Genomic DNA, 19,118 nt, shown 5'->3' with positions numbered 1-19,118 from the left:
GGGAGTACCAAAGTCAAAACCAGCAGGTATACCTGCACCCAATGGGTGGAAATGGAGTCAGGGCGGGAGAAGAAGGCCAAGAGAACTAGAGAAAACAGATAACATCATCACCCTAGAGCAAACAAATCCCCATGCCTTTGCAACATGCATGGATGTGGACACAATGAGAAGGGCCAGGGCAAGGTATCCAGAGGCGCACTCCATAGATGTGCAGTTCCGACGAGTGGATGAAAGAACTGAAGTGGACCATGCATGGGTGAGCAGTAGGTAAAGGGTCTATGAGCCAAGATATGCCCAAGACTGCCCTATCCAATTTGTTTCAGAGGGTATTACACCAACAAAAGTAGAAGCAGAAGGAAAATGGGATAAGCCATAAGTGTCTAACCGTTGGATTCCGAGTCAAGAATATCTAGATGAATTGTTTTTCGAGAACAACTCTGAGCTTTCCTAGTGGTGCAGCATCAACCGCCGCGGATCGCTAGGTGTTAGCGGCCAGCCAGCCTGTTTCGCCGCCAAATCATTGCTGACCATTGTGCAACAAATTGAGCCTTCTTGTTTTGTAACAAACTTGTAATAGTTTCTTGAAGAACGGATAGTATGTGTATGGATGTAAGCAACAAAAGGATTCTAGTCGGATATGGGTGGATGAGAGGATAAGGAATAGAGGGTGGTTGGCTACTGAGTGAAGGAGTCAAGCTTTTACCATTGTAATACTTTGTATTTGCCAAAGCTAATACAAAAGAATTTTGTTGGAATTTCTCTCACTTGTCTCTCCTCTCTTTGCATTGTTCTATCTATTCTCCATCATTCCATGTAAAGAGCATTCCTGACTCGATTCTGGAATCATGAGAGGCCTAGGAACTAACCTGTATGCAAACATGATTAACTCCTCTAGATTACGTAGACGAGTAGCTTAACGTGTCACCGTTGGCTTATTGCATTGGGCATAGTTGCATTAGTCATGCTCTGCAGAGCAGAAGGAGCCGACTGGGTGGTCCGAAACCACACAAGCGGCGAACACCGACATTAGCCATGGAAGAATTGAAAAGGAAATGAAAAAAATGGAAAATATACATCCAAATAGCAAATGATTGTCCTATGATCCCTCTTCTTCATATACCAGTTTCAAGGAAGAAATAGGGTCATGCCTTTGTGATGGGAAAAGTCTTAAGAAGTGGTGTCTATAAAACTCTCTTCTCACCCATTTATGATGTATGTGTCTAAGAAGATATACCTAGAATATTATTACACTCGATTGATCTCATGTCATGAGAGGTTAAGGTAAGGGGAATCTAGACTCTATTGAAATGGGGGGAGATGGTCCATATCCATGCCATGTTCATGCAACTAATCAACTACCTTGAAATACCATACACATATTGGTAATCGTGGTGGTGTGTGGATGAGGAGGAGGGTGGTCTAGATTATTTCATACATTGCATCTCCCTCTCATGATGCAACTACAAAGAGAACTCTAGTGCCAACTGTGTGAGGCAATCTATTTAAAGAGTGTATACATGTTGAATGCAAGTAAAAGTCTACAAGAGGGCATATATAACCAATGGGGACACCCCAAACTCTACACATATTTTGGCCCAATAATATTTACAATCTTTGCATCAAAATTAAATGTCTCTAAGATATATTTCACATGCTTTATGAAAATAAGTATTCGATACCAATAAATGATATGGACATTGTCCAAAATAGATTAAATTTTGGGAAAACCATTCGTAAAAAATAGCCTATCTAGTCGTCATCATTCCCACCATCACCTCCTTTCCCTTCCTCGGCATCGTGAGCCTCTTTCTGAATTCCCCCAATAAATATAGGTAAACCATAAGTTACATGATACCAAACCATAAGTTGTAAACTTCATTCGTAAACCATTATACTTACATAGTTAAAAATGTGGGCCCAATTAATTGGATTCTCTTATTGCGCCAAGATTTTGAGCAATGTAGATTTTCTATGCCTCCATGCATATTTGTACTTGTCTTGCATATAGGCATGACCGGTTGTCTCTTTCTACACACATTCATTGAAGGCAATTGAGTACACATATGGTACAGGCTATACGTAAATACATGGAGTACGGAAGCATGGATAAGCACATGGAGTAAATGTGAGGGATTCACTTATGAAGTATGTACATAAGTATCCGGTGTCACGCCCATTATCGAGATGAGAACCGTGAATCTTTGAAACATGCTCTAGCTTCCTCTTATTATTTCTTATACTTATCAAGGGTGTCAAGTATTTCATCCCTATCCTTCCTCTAATCATTTACATCGAGATACAGGGGAACTTATTTTTTCTCTTTTAATGCATCTCGTACATGTAACCTTCGATGACTCATTGTGGTTGTCATCCTCTTTAGCATCCACTTTGTACTAAAATTTTCATCTTGGTTTGGTTGTTGCAGGATTGATAGAGTTGGTTGAGGATATAGCTCTTCGTGGTTGTTCCACTTCCTGATGAGGATATCATGGGAAAACTGGACCGCCAACAAGAGTTGATGTACACATGTCAAGATGTGGTAGTACTTGCAGGATCGATAGAGTTGGTTGAGGATATAGCTCTTCGTGTGGTTGTTCCACTTCCTGAGGATATCATGGGAAAACTGGACCGCCAACAAGAGTTGATGTACACATGTCAAGATGTGGTAGTACTTGCATCCTCTTCTCATTGATGAGTCCACCATCGTGGATCCATCATTGTAGCATCAATAAGAATAGCATGCAGGTGCCCTAAAGCAAGGAGTGTGGGCATTCGGAGACCGAGGAGTATGAATGCCTAGAGTGGGTCCCTGGCTGGATGCCATAGTAGTGGCATTAACCAAAACACTGCCAACTCTCTTGTAGATGATAAGGTGAAGTGTAAACATCATCCCACCACCACCCACAACAACCACCAATACCACCACTATCACCACCACCACCACCATTGCCACTAGTATTTCCACTACTATGGCAGTTTCTATCACTTTGTGGAGACCTACGATATGAACTCCCTCTTTCACTAGCCTGGTTATCTAAGGTGTAGAACCATAGGATAGGTGTGCCAAGCTCTAGCATGGCTACCTCTCCTACTACTTAAGGGAGAGCATTTGAAAGAAGTCTCATATCTCATCATGTGTCGTGTAGTCTCTTATATTACTAGATGACAGCCTAGGAGGGGAGTCCAACGATCTTATGCATAGACCTATGCATAATACTATTTACATAGTTTTGTGCATTAATAGTACACAAAAGATTATTATTAAAAAAACATATTTTAAAGCAAAGTTGTCCCAAGCATCTTAGGTTGCAATAGCAAAGAGAATGGTAGTGCATGTCTCTTACCGAAATGAAGAGAGCTTGAGGGAGCTTAAGGAAGATCCTAAAAAGTTGGACAAACTAAATATTTAAGATAATACATAAGCCATTCATACATGGATTCATTCTAGAAATCATGGATACGGATACTTTCTTAATACTAAAAATTAATTGTTGGTATTGACCAACTAATAAATTGTATCTATATAAATATCACGTATCTTATTTTTCTAAAGAGATATCTTTGTCCTCTCTTTCACTATGGGTGCAGCCTGGACGACTGGAGCATGTTATGGTGGGGAGAGACATCATACTTCTGACAAAGACACATCAGAGCCCAAAGAGAGGGCTACCTCGAGTAGAGGGATTCCAGTGGGAGTCAGCATATAGGAGGACCACACGCCAGGGTACCTCGAGAGGGTCGGGGGGAGTAGCAGTCCTATTCAGACGGGAGCTACAGGGGAGACTAAGAGTGGTAGCACAGGATCCAGAGGCCAGATACATGTGGATTAGCTTACAGCTCTCACAGGACAGGGTTATATACATAGCTCTATGTTACTTTTCTCCATCAGGATCCTCCTATGTCATTATAGAGGACATGCCACAGGAGGAGGAGACAGGAGCCTCGCCATACACTTGTCTGTCAGAGGAGATTATGCATTATTCTACACTAGGGGAAGTATTTCTTATGGGCGACTTCAATGCCCACACACAGAGCAGACAGTGTGAGGTGTATGACTATGATGACATGGAGATCCTCCACCCTGTGGATCCAGAGGAGATAGGGGCTAGTCGGGCATCAGAGGACACTAGACCAGACAGAGGACATTATGGGGACCACTTACTAGAGTTGGGAGCCAGGCACCGTCTCGTTATTTATAACGGGATGCTACAGTGGCCGGGATCAGGAGGGCTAACATGCTTCCCACATGGGGGTCATACATGAACCGGAGGCACGGTGGTAGACTACATTATGGGGTCTTTGGAGGCATCACAGCTTGTCACCTCATTCTCCATTCCACCTCGTCCTATTGGGGCAGATCATACATACTTGGCATTTTCACTAGCTGGATCACCAGTATCACCAGCCCCCCACATACCGACGCCACACACTACCATCTAATTCACACATGACATGGCAGACATATACACTGGCAGAGTAGAGGATGGGCTCCTACTCATGGATCCCCTAGCATCTATGGATACCATTACAGCCCAGCTCGCATCACTCCTACACACGGCTGCATTACAGAGCTTCCCACATCGTGTACACTCAGGAGAGCCTGCGAGACCTGGGACTATGCCCCAGAACAGATCGTGTACACTCAGGAGAGCCTGCGAGACCTGGGACTATGCCCCAGAACAGATGGTATGATGACGAGTGCAGAGCCCTATACTCATGACTCTGCATACAGAGAGCCTTGGGATCCATCACAGAGCAGGAGTCGAGGAGAGAGATGAGGAGACTTACTTGCCGCAAAAGGTGGGCCTTCGTAGAGATACAAGAGCTAGAGATCTTTCATTTCTTCATGAGTAGAGATAGCCCTGTCTCATGGCGGCACTTCAGAGAGCCTCGGACCTCGACACCTATTGTTGCAGACCCACAGACATGGCACACATATGCAGAGGGTCTATACCATGCCCCACAACAACCACCTATACCTCAGCCACAACAGCCTCGACCTACCACAGCTAGCTTCTTTACCCACTCGATGGTACAGGAAGCTATCCGCCGCCTACAGCATGGACGGGCCGCCGACCATATGGGCCTGCAGGGTGAGCATCTCATATATGCAGTAGATTCTTTAGCTCCTTTTCTTGCACACCTGTTTAACAGGGCACTAGCAGAGGGTTTGCCTGCAGAGTGGACGATGCACACCATTGTGCCGATTCACAAAACAGGGGATATGCTCGATCCGAGCAACTACAGGACGGTTATGGTTGGCCACGTGCTGGCCAAACTCTATGGTGCAGTGCTGGAGCAAGAGCTTAGCTTATATGCTGAGCGAGCAGGTTTACGCTCATCAGGGCAGGCAGGCTTCAGGAGAGCTTTCTCTACCACTGACCATGTATTCACTTTGAGATGTATGATTGATCAGGCCAGAGTGAGGAAGAGAAAGCTCTATTGCTGCTTTGTGGATTTCCGCAAGGCATTTGACAGTACCACGAGAGAGGCTCTTTCAGCGCTTGCAGTCTCTTGGCATACCAGCAGATATGACATGGGGCATCTATGCATTATATGAGCAGGTTTTTGGGCGAGTTAGATGTCCAGGAGGTATGTCCGAGACTATTGCTAGCACCATTGGTGTGAAGCAAGGATGCCCACTTTCCCCCACGCTATTTGGGTTATACATTGATGAGGTGGGGCTGACTTCATTACACGGGGAGGCGGAGATGGAGTTGATTTAGTAGGTACCTCAGTACATATTATGCTCTATGCTGATGATATTGTATTAGTGTTTGAGTCCCCAGGTGGTCTACAACAGCATCTACATGCACTCGATGATTTCTGCACTTACTGTGAACCTTGGGAAAACCAAGGTTATGGTCTTTCATACATCGAGACAAGGCAGGAGTCAGCTGACATTCACTCTCACAGGATGCCAGGTGGAGGTGGTGACATCATACGTGTACCTAGGGGTTACCTTCTCTGCAAGCAGCCACACGCTTTACCATGGGTTCAGCAGCCAGAGCTAGATTGACACGGGGATATGCAGCATTGGCTATGCTAGAGAGACAGTGCCACCAGGCGCATTTTCAAGAGCCCCGGACGAAGGGGTGGCTATTTGACACATTAGTCACACCGGCATTGATGTATGGAGCATCAGTATGGGCGCCAGGCCTTGCTACCCATTGGTGGACACAGATAGAGAGACCACAGGCCCTCATGATGGCACGCATGATACGCAGCAAACCGTCAGTACCTCATGACATTATCCGAGCAGAGTTTGCTGCGCCTCCTATGATGGTAGAGGCCATATTTCAGACTATATGCCTGCTAGACAGATTCAGAGAGATGCCACAGGATAGATTATCATATAGAGCTTTTCAGGCATCTAGACAGTTGGCTGAGGCAGGAGACAGAGGATCATGGTATGCACAGGTCACACATTGGTTCTCACAGCATGGCCTAGACATGGATCATCTACCACCATTCCAGTATGACAGGGATGCACCACATATCCGTCTCTCTCATAGTGAGAGGAACAGAGTATTGAGACAGGATCTATGGTAGCTCTATACACGAGAGACATGGATATCGCCTACACAGCCTCTTCCACCGAAGATGCTATACTATAGAGATCACTTCATGAGTATCACTGATGATGGATTTATAGAGAGGCCTAGATACATGGAGGACTTTTTACCACACGGCTCCCGAGTGGCTATTGGTCAGCTCAGAGTTTCATCACACCGATTGGAGATTGAGACTGGCAGAGCAGCACGGATCCCCCGAGAGGAGAGGGTATGTAGATTGTGCAGAGAGGTGGTGGAGAGTGAGGAGCATTATGTATGCAGATGCAGAGCATATACAGCCATCAGAGAGAGATATCCCATTTTATTCAGAGAGCCACATTCCCTACGCCAGATCTTTGAGACAGCAGACCAGCGCATACTGGGGAGATACATTGTAGACATACAGCGCCACAGAGAGACATTATTACAGGCTCAGACAGCTCCAGAGGGGGGGCGACGGACACAGATTACTACATTTTTTCAGAGATCCATACCCCTCCCAGCCCCTACACAACAGGGAATTACTCTCCAGAGAGTAGAGACACTTAGAGCCCGCAGGAGACAGAGGACACCTGGCTTTCAGACACCACGCCTATACCAGAGAGAGATGACAGAGATCAGAGCTCAGTTTCACAGAGAGGGTGCGGAGCGACTGGCTTGCTTCAAAGCACACCCAGGCATGTTCTTCAGGGAGCTGTGGACACCCCCTTCACTGATGTATATCATTTTATACCCCCAGTATGGTACAGGATGGAGCTAGCTAGGTTGCATATCATGATTATATACTCCATGCATATAGCTTTGCATTCTCCTAGTAATAGAGCTCCATCCCCTGCACACCCAGATTCAGCTTTTTTATTCAGTACTTTTTCATTTTGTTGGGATGACAGAGGATACCCCATACAGGTACTCCGATTTGTCTCATAGGCCGAGTTCGGTCTTTTGGAAGACGTTAATAAAATCTTTCTTTCTTTCTTTCTCTCTCTCTCTCTCTCTCTCTCTCAGTTTTTCAATGGAGTTTGTTGACAATTTTTCATCTTCAAAGGCTGAGTGGCTGGTAGAGAGAGAGTATAATCCATCCACCACACAGATACACACACACACACACACACACACACTCTCTCTCTCTCTCTCTCTCACACACACACACACACATACACACACAATCTCAATCTTGCTCACGCTCTCAGTCATTATGTCTACTTAGGATGTGGATGATATAGACTACATGTGAGTACAATTCAATTTGGTAGTATAATCAAGGCCTCAAAGAGGTGAGGCACAATGACGGACATAGTTCAATCAACACCCATAGAAGAACCAAGAGAAGAGTACCCAATGCAAGGCACACTCACAAGTGGTATAAATAGTGTATTAGCAAATTTGAGAAAATCTTGATACTTTGGGAATTTTGAAAGTTATCTTACAAATAAAATAATGAGCGGAGCTAGCACTTCTAAAAAAATAACAAACATAGCTCGTACAAAAAATATAATCATGTATAAATGAAAGGCCTATGTCAAAGCTACTCATCATGATCATTAGTACCTCCTCCTACTTCCCATGGCTTCCCCACAAGTCCCTATATAAATAGAACTATAAGTCTTCTTAGGACAATTTAACATAAAAAGACAAAAGATGTAGAAAAGATAAACAAATTTATATTTATGCATAAAATTTAGAAAACAATAAAATTTAATGTTTAACGATATTATATACTTACATAGTTGACGACATGGGCCCAATCGAGGTCGTGTCCTTCCCACTCTCTCATGTGGAAGATGAGACCACATGAGGTCATACTCTTCTTGACTATAACCACAGCCCACTACTTCTCTCTACACACATTCAAGGAAGACTATTTAGCAATTCATACATACAGTCTTGAATAAATTTCAAAAATAAAGAGATGAAAACTTACAAAGTATGCACGAAAGCGCCCAGTGTGACCAAGCACCAAGGTGAGAATTCCTCGAATGTCTGAGGCATGCTTTAATAGCTTCTCACTGTTGCTTGTACTTATCGGGGGTGTTATGGATCTCTGCCTTAGCTTTTCTCTTGTCTTTTATGTCAAGATATGTGGGCTTAGTCTTTCCTTCCTTTATTGCATCTCGCACCTAATGCCTTTGATGGCTCATATTAAGATCTCTCATTCTCTTGATCATCCACTATTGTTAAATTGCTCAGAGAGGGTTGGCACTAGGAACTCTCTATGAAGCTACTCAAGAACTTAATTCTTTTTTTTTCTATTTAGTTGTGCCACTTCGTGCAAGGATATCATGCTTAAATTGTGCACTATAGAGGTGATGCATATGTATCGGTACCGTACCACCTATCTCATCCTTGATGATGGACCCATAATCATATAATCCTGACATGTCTCGACTCTGGAAAAAAAAAGAGGATGAACAAATAGTTGGAGAGATACCACAAGGTAAAGGCCTCACTTGTAAGATGGATGAGACATTATGAGACAAAATCATAAGATTTTGTATATTTAATTCTTCAGAAATGAAAAAAACGGCTTTTGGCATTGCCAAGGGTTAAAATTGGGAGAAATTTTCCTCAATTTTGAGGTTGAAAATTGATTGGTTTTAGAGCTTCAATGTCTTTAGAAAAAGGTTTTTCTGCACTACGATTGTTTTTTGTCTTTTCCTAAGTGTGTTTAGAGGTTGTTCTCACGGAAGGATGTATTCGTCCACAAGATGCGAGTAGGGATTTGCATCATGCATGCATTATATCACTTTTTTGCAACACACATGGAGAGTTTTATGCACTTTTTTCTCACTGAAAATCAAAAAAAGAAAACTATCTTACCAAGCTTTTTAATAGCATTCAAACATAGGTAAACTAAAAGCCTTCTACTTTGTTGTTATGCCTACATTGATCTGATATCCATGTGTTGCAGGTGACCAGATATGGATGATTTACATTAGGACTTAGGCACTATGAGTGTAAATGCGAGGCATGAGCTTTACCTTGAGGTTCAAGAACTTGGCAAACAACAACTCTAGCAATTAGAATTGGCATTCATCAAATGATTCTTGTCAAAGTGGCTAACCAATGTAGAGTCCACCACCAAACCAAGAATGTTAAGATGTCAAGCTCAACATGAGGTGACACTCATGAGGCACCTCCATGACCGTTCAACATTTACATCACTCGAGGGTTTGATGGTTGGTGCCGACATATCCTCGCCAAAGATTCTACACCTGGACTACACTAACTAATCCACACCTACCCACTCCACTTTAGCGTGTCCAAATTACGGACAGCTTATATATACTATAGTATGTGTGTTAATCACTTTTTCTCATTTGTAGACCTCTTTTGTTGAAGAAGCAAAAGAACAATTTACAGCCTCTCATCTTATGTGTTCTCTTCTAGGGTTTGTGAGAGTGTGTGTGTGTGCTTGCAAGAGCTCAAGCTCCCTTCTCCCCTACATCTTTTCATGGTATCAGAGCCTAGTTCATGCTAAGATGTGAGCGGTAAGAAAGAGAAGCACAAGAAGCACAAGAAGTGGTATGAGGGTAAGAACTTCAACTACTCTTCCCCCTTTGTGTTGGCTACTACACCCTTGTCGAGAGCTCTTCGGGAGAGGCATCTAGCGAACTCTGATTAAGGAGTTGTCTTCGCGCGAGAGCGGAGTTGCAAGGAAACTATATATCATCCTTCTGCTAAATTTTTCGGGCCGAAAACATATTTTTGACGCGTCTTGACCTCCGTTTTTCAGTTCACTTGCGTGCACTGTAGGTAAGTTTCAATTCTCTGCAGATTTCTACTTTTGGAACTACAGAAAGGAAAATTGGGTTGTGCATACACTGTGTGTACTACAAAGAGGTCCTAAAGTTTCCATTGGGTGTATGTATGCAAATTGAGGTCACTATTTGTGGTGGATAGTTTGGGTATAGTATAGTACCGCTGTGCAAAGAATACAGTAGTTTGTGCAGGTCAAATAAAGTGACGTTTTTTGTGAGTTTGTACAGAAAAGATATGGAGAATGAGCTTGATATTGTGGAGAAGAAAAATATTTTTATGAATGATTATGCCTTGAAGATCAAGGTCATTGTGGAATCCCTTGCATCTATTGGTGTTTTTGTTGATAATGATGATAAGGTGGAAGTATGTCTACGTGGTCTCGAGCCACTATACAAGGTAGCATTCAAGACATCTATTGAGACTAAGGAGAACATTCCCAACATTACAGATTTGGTGTCAATGTTGATCATTGAAGAAAAGAGTTTGGGTGAAGACCAGTCTTCATAAAACAAAGGCAGTTCAAAGCAACATGATCTCTACACAAGTGTAGAAATCACAAGTGTAGGTAGGGGACGAGGTAGAGGCCAAGGTCATGGCCAAGGTGGTAGCTGAATAGGTAATCTGAATTATGTTCAGCAGCAGCAACAATCCTAGGATTCACAACAATAACACACAAATGAAAGAGGCCAATTTAGAGGCAGGGAGAATCAAAGAGGTCATGGTAATTGGCAAAGGTAGCATTATGATACATGAGATTGTTTTTAATGTGGTAAGCCTGGACATGTGCAGGTAGATTGCTATAAGAAGTAGAATGACATGCAAAATAGAAAAGTGCAGCAAAAAAACTATGCGTCCTCTAACAGCAATAATGAGGAAAATGAGAGATTGTTTGTTATGCAGCACGTAGTTAATGCTGTGTCTGGAAATGATGTAGCAACATGTAAGGATGACCTATGGTATATTGATTTAGGTGCTTCAAACCATAGGACAAGTCATGGTGAGTGGTTCAAGGAAATGAATAGTCTTAAAAGACCAGGTTTTGTTGAAACCGGGGATGACACCACTCATCTAATTGCCCATGTTGGAGATGTGCCATTGTTTATACAGGATGGTAAGGTGAAGTACCTTACATATGTACTTCATGTTCCGAACATTACAAAGAATTTGGTTTTTGTTGGCTAGATAATTGATAAGGGTGTGCGGGTGCGGTTTAACCTTGATGGTTGTTATGTAGAAGACTTTAAAGATAAGTGCAGGTCGGTTGCAAAAGGCAACAGAGTTGTCAGAATTTTTATAGTGGATGTAAATATGCCTGAAGTGAGTGTTGGAATGTTTGCAAATGGTTCAGGAGTTGTTGGAAATATAGACATTTGGCATAAGAGAATTGGGCATGTAAATGTGCAAAGAATGAAGTTTATGCAGACTAAAGAAATTATGATAGGGATTCCTAAGTTTAAGATTGATGTCATATAGAAATTATGTGAAGTGTGTCAATTTGGAAAGTAGACAAAGCATGTATTTACACATAATAGAAATGTGAGCAAGAATGTACTAGATGATGTGCATCCAGATGTATAGGGTCCTGCAAAAACTATGTCCATCCAGATGTTGTGCATCCAGATGTATGGGGTCCTGCAAAAACTATGTCAATGGGTGGCCAGGTATTATGTAACATTCATTGATAACCACATGAGAAAAGTGTGGGTGTATTTCATGAAGGAGAAGAGTGAAGTTTTCACCCATTTTTAGAATTTCAGAGTGATGGTTGAAAAGAAGACAGGGAAGCATGTGAAGTGCCTAAGGTCAGATGGAGGGGGAAAGTACTTTTCTTCAATGAGTTCTCTGATTTTTTCCAAAAGAATGGCATTCAAAGATAGTTTACATGTAGATATACTCCGCAACAAATTGGAGTTACTGAGTGGAAAAGCAGGCACATTGCCCGAGATAGCACGGGCGTCGGGCATTGATGACAGAGAAGAATTTGTCGAATAACTATTGGGCTAAAGCTATTTCTACAACAATTTATATCATGAACAGGAATCCTACTACAACCATACACGATGTAACGCCAGAGGAGAAACTCAGTGGTGGGCAAGAAACCTGATTTGTCTCACTTAAAAGTTTTTGGATATATTACATTTGTGCATATGCCAGATGAGTTATGTACTAAGCTGGATCAAAAGGCAAAAAAAATGTGTCTTTATTGGGTATTCCCTTAAGCAAAAGGGATATGGATGTTATAATCCTGCTACACGTGAATTGAGGGTAAAAAGGGATGTTGTATTTGATGAGATGAGTAGCTAGTATGTTGCTGAAAAGGATTTTGTTGGGGCTAATGTAAGTGGAAATGTGGTTGCACACAATGCAAGTCAGTAATCACAGTCATTGAATGGACTAGGAGAGTCCTCATCCAGCGGTTTTTTGATAAACCATGGAGTGGCAGGCTGTGTCATAATACCAGTCATGGAAATGTAGTTGGACACCACATAAAGGAAAAGAGAAAGTGGTTGAGCTCCTTGGTATGCCTAATATTTCTGCAGGGCATTCTTTTGTTGATGGAGAGTCTAGTGGCTCAGAGATGAGCCTTGATGATGAGGAGCTTGGGATTCTAGCAATGAGGACACCTAGTGTAAAGATAGCTTTAGAAGCCATGAATGCAAAGTTATGAAGATCTAGAAGAGTCAAAAACCCTATGCAAAGGTTGACTTATGATGGTTATGTGGCACATCACTATGCTTACATGGAAAAAGTTGTGTAGGTTATAGAGCCCACATGTTTTGATAAGGCTATTGGTTGGGAGAAAGCTATGAATGAGGAGATGGATACATTGTATGGAAATGACACTTGGGATCAGGTGCCATTGCCTGAAGACAAGAAAGCTATTGGATGTAAGTGGGTGCATAAGGTGAAACATATGTTGGAATTAGGGTTGCAGGAAAGCACACAAAGCTTGGAGAAGAAGAAGCAAGAATGAACACAACACACAATGTATTAAATTGTGTCAATGTACAAAGATAAGTTAGCCCTAGAATGATGGGTGTATATACAAGCTGGGGGAAAAAACCTTCTAAAGAGAAAAAAAGTGCCCCGACGGTCCTAAGTGTGTTCACACACATCACTGCCTATATATATGGCAACAAATCTCCCCTGAGAGTGATGGTGTGAACAAGAGCTGGCACTCATGTATAGGGAAGTGCCATGCCCGAAGTAGATCAGTCCACAAAGGGGAGCAAGCCCAAAGCTTTGCGGAAAGCTTCGAACTTCTCACAGCTACCGAGCATGAAACAAAAACCACTTGTGGACACTCTTGTGTCATAGCAACCAGCCCAATCCGAGTCCGAAAAAGCATGTAAATCTGGCGGCAACAATCCCCCCTTGGGATAAAACAACCCAAGATTTGAGTGTGCAATCTCTCTCTCTCTCTCTCTCTCTCTCTCTCTCTAGTCATGGAGTTTCTTGTGTTATTTAATCCACCTTAATTCTTATGCTTAATCATGTGTTCATCACCATGATCAATCCCATATTAGGATTGTTAACAAGTGTGTGTCTCTTCTTCTTCTCTCCCATGTGCAAAAGGGTGTTTGTGTGAGGAGAGAGCTAGCTTAGAGCTCTTCAAGGTAGCCCTCTCCCCCATGTGCCTTCCCATTAACACTCGTGAGAGGGTGAGAGTGTTTATGAGCAGAGGGCTATTATCTTGAAGCTACCTTGGATCTCTTCAAGCCTTGGGAGTCCCAAGCTCAACATAAAAACTCACATGCTGATAATGGGAGGTGGTCTTCTCAAAAGTACTAGCTTGCTCTAATGTGGTTACCTCTTCTCAAAAGTACTAGCTTGCTTTCTCTGAGATGACAGGTAAGCATCCAAGTTCCCCATGACACTTGAGAAAGGTAAGTGCACTCCACTTCATCAGTCTTATGCTAGTGAGTGTGGTGTATTTCAGCTTTCCAGTTAATATTATCTTGTTTAGCCCAACATGTACACTTGGGGTATGCTGCCTTGAGTCCTCAGCTACTCCATAGAATGCATGGCCTTCATTGCGTAGGCTTGTTTGGCTTGGTTTATTCTATGTTACTTGATTATGTCTTCTTTCACTCCCTTCACTTAATGTTGATGTAGCCCAAGTTTGTGGATGTAATGTTGGAAGCCCACTAGCTAACCTTGAGATAAAATAGACTGTGGCCCTAGATCTATAACAATGATGGGGCCAATGTGAAGAGGATGAAGAAAGAGAAAGGATCCATATTGCTGTCACAAGCATTAGGGAAGATTTGTCAATCCTTTGTTATCCAAGTTCCTATGTCATTCCAGGGTGAGAAATTCCCTCTGCTTTTATCGACTCTAGAAGTACGCATTATTTTATCAACTCTAGAAGTACGCATTATTTTATTTCTCTTGGTTGCTTAAGGAAGATAATTTTAGATCAAAAGAAAAGAAAATTGATGAGGGTTAAACTCGAAAGAGAAAATATGATTTCTTATGCCATGCAATAGACATTATAAAGCCTTTGCCAGAGAGCCAATGTACTTAAGGTTTTACTGAACTTATGTATTTACGATGGTATCCTTGGGATGGTTTGGTTGAAGGCAAAGTAAGTTGATATCAATTGCCATAAGGGTATAGTCTCCTTTTTTGGATCTAAATGGAAATAAGGTTCAAGGCATTATACACAATCTCGTGAGCTACAATTAGTTAAGGCTTCCAAGGTGCTTAAGTGACTCGGGAGGAAACATGTCATCTACCTCATGACACTGAATCAGATCAATAAGATGGCCAATGCAAGAAATCCATAATGATTTAGTCAGTCTTTTGACCTTTTTCCTGAGGAACTTATAAAGTTTCCTCCACCCAAAGAAGTAATCCATGAGATTGAGCTTATTCTAGGAGCTCAGTCGATCGCTATGATGGGCATACAAATGTTTTATCCCAAAGGTCCTTGAATTGAAAGAATAGATCACAAAGATGTTGGAACAAGGATTCATTTGGACAAGTGTATCTCATTGGGGTACCCCCATGCTTTTCTAGAGAAATAGGTATCTGACTCCTCCAATTCATGAGATGAACTCTTGGATTGACACATGGAACAAGGATTCATTTGGACAAGTGTATCTCATTGGGGTACCCCCATGCTTTTCTAGAGAAATAGGTATCTGACTCCTCCAATTCATGAGATGAACTCTTGGATTGACACATGGAATCCAAACATCCACCAAAATAAATCTAGAACCTAGAAACTATGAAATCATTATCAAGGAGCAGGACATACCTATGACAACATTCAAGTCAAGGTATGTTCACTATGAGCTTACAGTGATGCCTTTTGGGTTGACAAATACCCTTGCTACCTTTAATAGGTTGATGTCAGAAATCGTTAGGGAGTAGCCATATGACTTTGTCCTAGTATTCTTTGGTGACATTTTATTATATTCAAAGAATGTTGACCATGGAAAGCACTTCTAAAAGGTGCTGAAAATCCCAAGGAAGCATAAGCTCTTTGCCAAAAAGAGAAAATGCAATTTCTTCATTGACCACATTGAATATGTAGGCTTTGTAGTTTCAAAGAATGGAATTAGTACCCATCCTAAAAAATACAAGCGATAGTGGAATGGACCAAACCAAAAACAGTGAAAAAAGTTTGGGGACTTCTAGGGTTAAAGGGACGGTAGCAGATCTTCATCAAGCCAAGATTATCTCTCCATTAACTACCTTATTGAAGGACACTCCATTCTAGTGGACTTTGCAATGTCAAAGTGCATTGGATAAGCTTAAGGTAGTTTTGCTATCCAATCCTATGCTCAGATTGCCAGAGTTTGGCAAACCCTTTCTGAAGAATTGAAGAAGGTGCAAGGATACACTTGCATGAGGATGGATACCTTTACTTTGACGATAGATTGTGCATTCTTGATGTAGCTAATCTTCAGTGAAAGATCTTGAGATCCTGGCAATACCTAAACTTTTGTCCGCGGTGGACACATTGAGTAGTTATTGTTGTGTCTGCTCTGAGCCATGGCAATCTATGACCAGTCCTACGCTCTAATGAGGTGATAGAGAGCATATTAAGGCTCTTCTTCTTTTCCTTTTCTGGCATGGTTTGCTATGGATTAGTGGGGCGGGAATGAATTATAGAATTGACGGAATTAATCAGCCTTGCCTCATGCTGCAGGAGATAATGCTACTGAAGAATGAGGTGGAAAGGCTGCAACGAGACGACAGGTACACAAGCGGGCCAGATCTTGTAAGTTGATTTGCGAAGATCACTGCTGAGTATCTGATGTCATGCGCAGACAGTGGAATGGCGGATTGGAGGCGGTCAAGCTTCTCTCATACGCTGAGCTCGAGAAACTCGAGGACCAAATGGCGTCAGGGCTAAGAAGCGTCCGTCTAAGAAAGGCAAGATAGGAACACTTCTACAATCTTTGGTAAATGGTGGACAAGCTACTGAGAAATCTCGCCTTAATCTTATGTTGTGCTGCAGGACGAACTAACGTCGGAGCAAATGGAGAGCCTTGTCAGAAAGGTAGATGCTGATAAGTTTGTGGGTTGCATCTTTGATTGGTGTGCCTGCCGGATTCTAATGAGGGTTGTGCGGGTGCGTGATCGGGCAGGAAGAAGAGCTCCTGAGAGAAAACGAGGATTTGCGAACGGAACTGCAATTAGCGGGGACTTGTTCTTACAGAGATCAGCTTGAGCGTGGCGGCGTCCTCGCCGGGGGAGATCGAAAGCTCCGACACACTCCAGCTCCAGCTCAGGTAAAGTAGACCACTCTGCTGTTTAATCCTTCGGTTTTCTTTTTCTCATCATTCTTTGATCCGCAATTCTTCCCCTCAAGCAGGCTCTCAACACCTTGCTCATCGCCAGCCACCGAGACGGCACTGCAAACACAGGCGCTCCAATACGCAATGGCAAGTAAAATGAAGGCTCGTTCCATCACCTGCTGATACGCATAACATGGAGCGCGAATCAATCCTTTCCTTGACAACTTCGTGAAATACGTAAACGTAATTATGTGTTGGGTCTTCGTGAAATACGTTCATGTAATGTTGTAATTGTGTGTAAATGAAATGGGCTACATAGAGATTCTTGGTTTGGAAATTGAAGTGTGCCTTGGAGGATGGATTGATGTTTTGTTCTCAAAACAACTGGACTAATTTCTCGTTGAGGAGGTATGTTCGATGTATGGATGTAGCTTCCACATTGTAGTAAATCTTGCTCCTCGACAGAAACACAATGAAGCCCATAGGCATCACATTCATGGTGATGGATTTTTCAAGCCGCTTGGCCTACAAGTGGTGGGTTGCCACTTGTAGGCACTGGTGCCATTCTCCCCTCATGCCATTATTACCAAGGGAGAATGGCATTCTTACTATACGAGAGAATGGCAGTGGTGCCATTCTCCCATCCAAACAATGTAGGCAAGGGGGAATGGCAATGGTGCCATTCTCCTTTAGCAATAATGACTTAAGTAGAAAATGGTACCACTTCCATTCTCCCTTAGTAATAATGGTAGTGGTGCCACTCTTCCACAATACATTGCTTGGAAGGGAGAATGGCAATGGTTCTATTCTCCCCTCGTACCATTCTTACTAGGGAGAATGATAGTGGTGCCATTCTCCCTTCCAAATAATGTAGGCAAGGGGAATAGCAGTGGTGTAGTTCTCCTTAAGCAATAATGAATACATATATATATATATAACTTAAGTAGAGAATGGTACCACTGCCATTCCCCTTACTTACATTGGTTAGATGGGAGAATGGCACCACTTCCATTCCCTTGGTAAGAATGGCATGAGGGGAGAATGGCACCACTATTGTTTTCCCTTAGCAAGAATGGTATGAGGGGATAATGGCACTACTACCATTCTACCTCTTCAATAGCAGTGGTGCGACTTCCCCTCAAACCATTATTACAAAGGAAGAATAGCAGTGGATCCATCCTCCCTTCATACCATTCTTACATTCATGGGAGAGGAGATCACTTTATAAAAAGGAAAGATATCAAAATATTGATATGGCAAGGTTTTTACTTACATTCCAATTTATTCAATCTTTGTGACATTTTACTAGGCCTTGTGGTGGCTTTGGTGGCCCTCCAAATACCATCCATTGTGCTTGAAGATGCTACAAGATGTCCATATAGTCTTGATTCTTCATGATAGTTCGTGATTCTTTGTTGGCCATAGATGATACATTAGGAACTCAATGGAGTCTTCTTTGGCCCTTTTATTTGGCAGTTTAAAGGAGTCAAACCTTTTCTCTTAAGAAGAAACGTTTTCTAATTTGAAGCTTCAAAACGGCTACTTTATTCGAATTTGAATTTTGGGGGGGAAATGGAATTTAAAATCTAGCGGATAAAACCATATCATGTAACATATCTATGGAAAGCTCTTGATGCGTAGATCACGGATCTGTAATCTCCGCTCAAATCGGAGCTTGTATGTAGAAGTTATGGAGGTCCGAAAATTGTAAAATTACCTCCCCCTCTTTTTGGGGGAAAAAGTGCATCCTTTGACCACTCTTACACCTCTCTTACAAACCCATGGTTTTTGCTTACATGGTGGGCTCCTATTTGTCAAAAAGTTAAACGTTTCCATAACCTCATGGCAAATTAAAGGGCCCAAAAAGACTCCATTGAGTTCCTAATGATCTTGCAACTTGCCTCCACACGAGCGTCCACCACAATGTGAGCCTTTCTTCTTGTATAAAATGCCCTTCTCTTAGCCCACTATTCCCCTCCACAATCCTTCAAGAATCCTTTTGCAGCATATATAGAATGTTTCCCAGCAAGAATCCAATATTTGTATTCCTTTA

At 42.3% G+C, this 19,118-nt stretch overlaps 1 protein-coding gene across 1 annotated transcript in view; it reads left to right on the top strand.

Annotated features, from left to right (window-relative positions):
• Positions 1 to 17,371, top strand: part of LOC147602602 (MADS-box transcription factor 23-like) — a 29,620-nt gene extending 12,249 nt beyond the window's left edge. The window contains exons 3-7 of the mRNA XM_086797838.1: positions 16,474 to 16,523; positions 16,595 to 16,700; positions 16,786 to 16,827; positions 16,916 to 17,059; positions 17,143 to 17,371. Coding sequence (XP_086653964.1) covers positions 16,474 to 16,523; positions 16,595 to 16,700; positions 16,786 to 16,827; positions 16,916 to 17,059; positions 17,143 to 17,220 — 420 coding nt within the window. The 3' untranslated portion in view covers positions 17,221 to 17,371. The remainder of the gene's footprint in view (positions 1 to 16,473; positions 16,524 to 16,594; positions 16,701 to 16,785; positions 16,828 to 16,915; positions 17,060 to 17,142) is intronic.
• Positions 17,372 to 19,118: the final 1,747 nt, after the last annotated feature.

Source organism: Cibotium barometz, unplaced genomic scaffold (assembly GCF_041138505.1).
Source record: "Cibotium barometz isolate CiBa-2024 unplaced genomic scaffold, ASM4113850v1 ctg412, whole genome shotgun sequence".
In the NCBI taxonomy this organism is placed as follows: Eukaryota; Viridiplantae; Streptophyta; class Polypodiopsida; order Cyatheales; family Cibotiaceae; genus Cibotium; species Cibotium barometz.
This window is presented reverse-complemented; position numbering and strand designations above follow the sequence as displayed.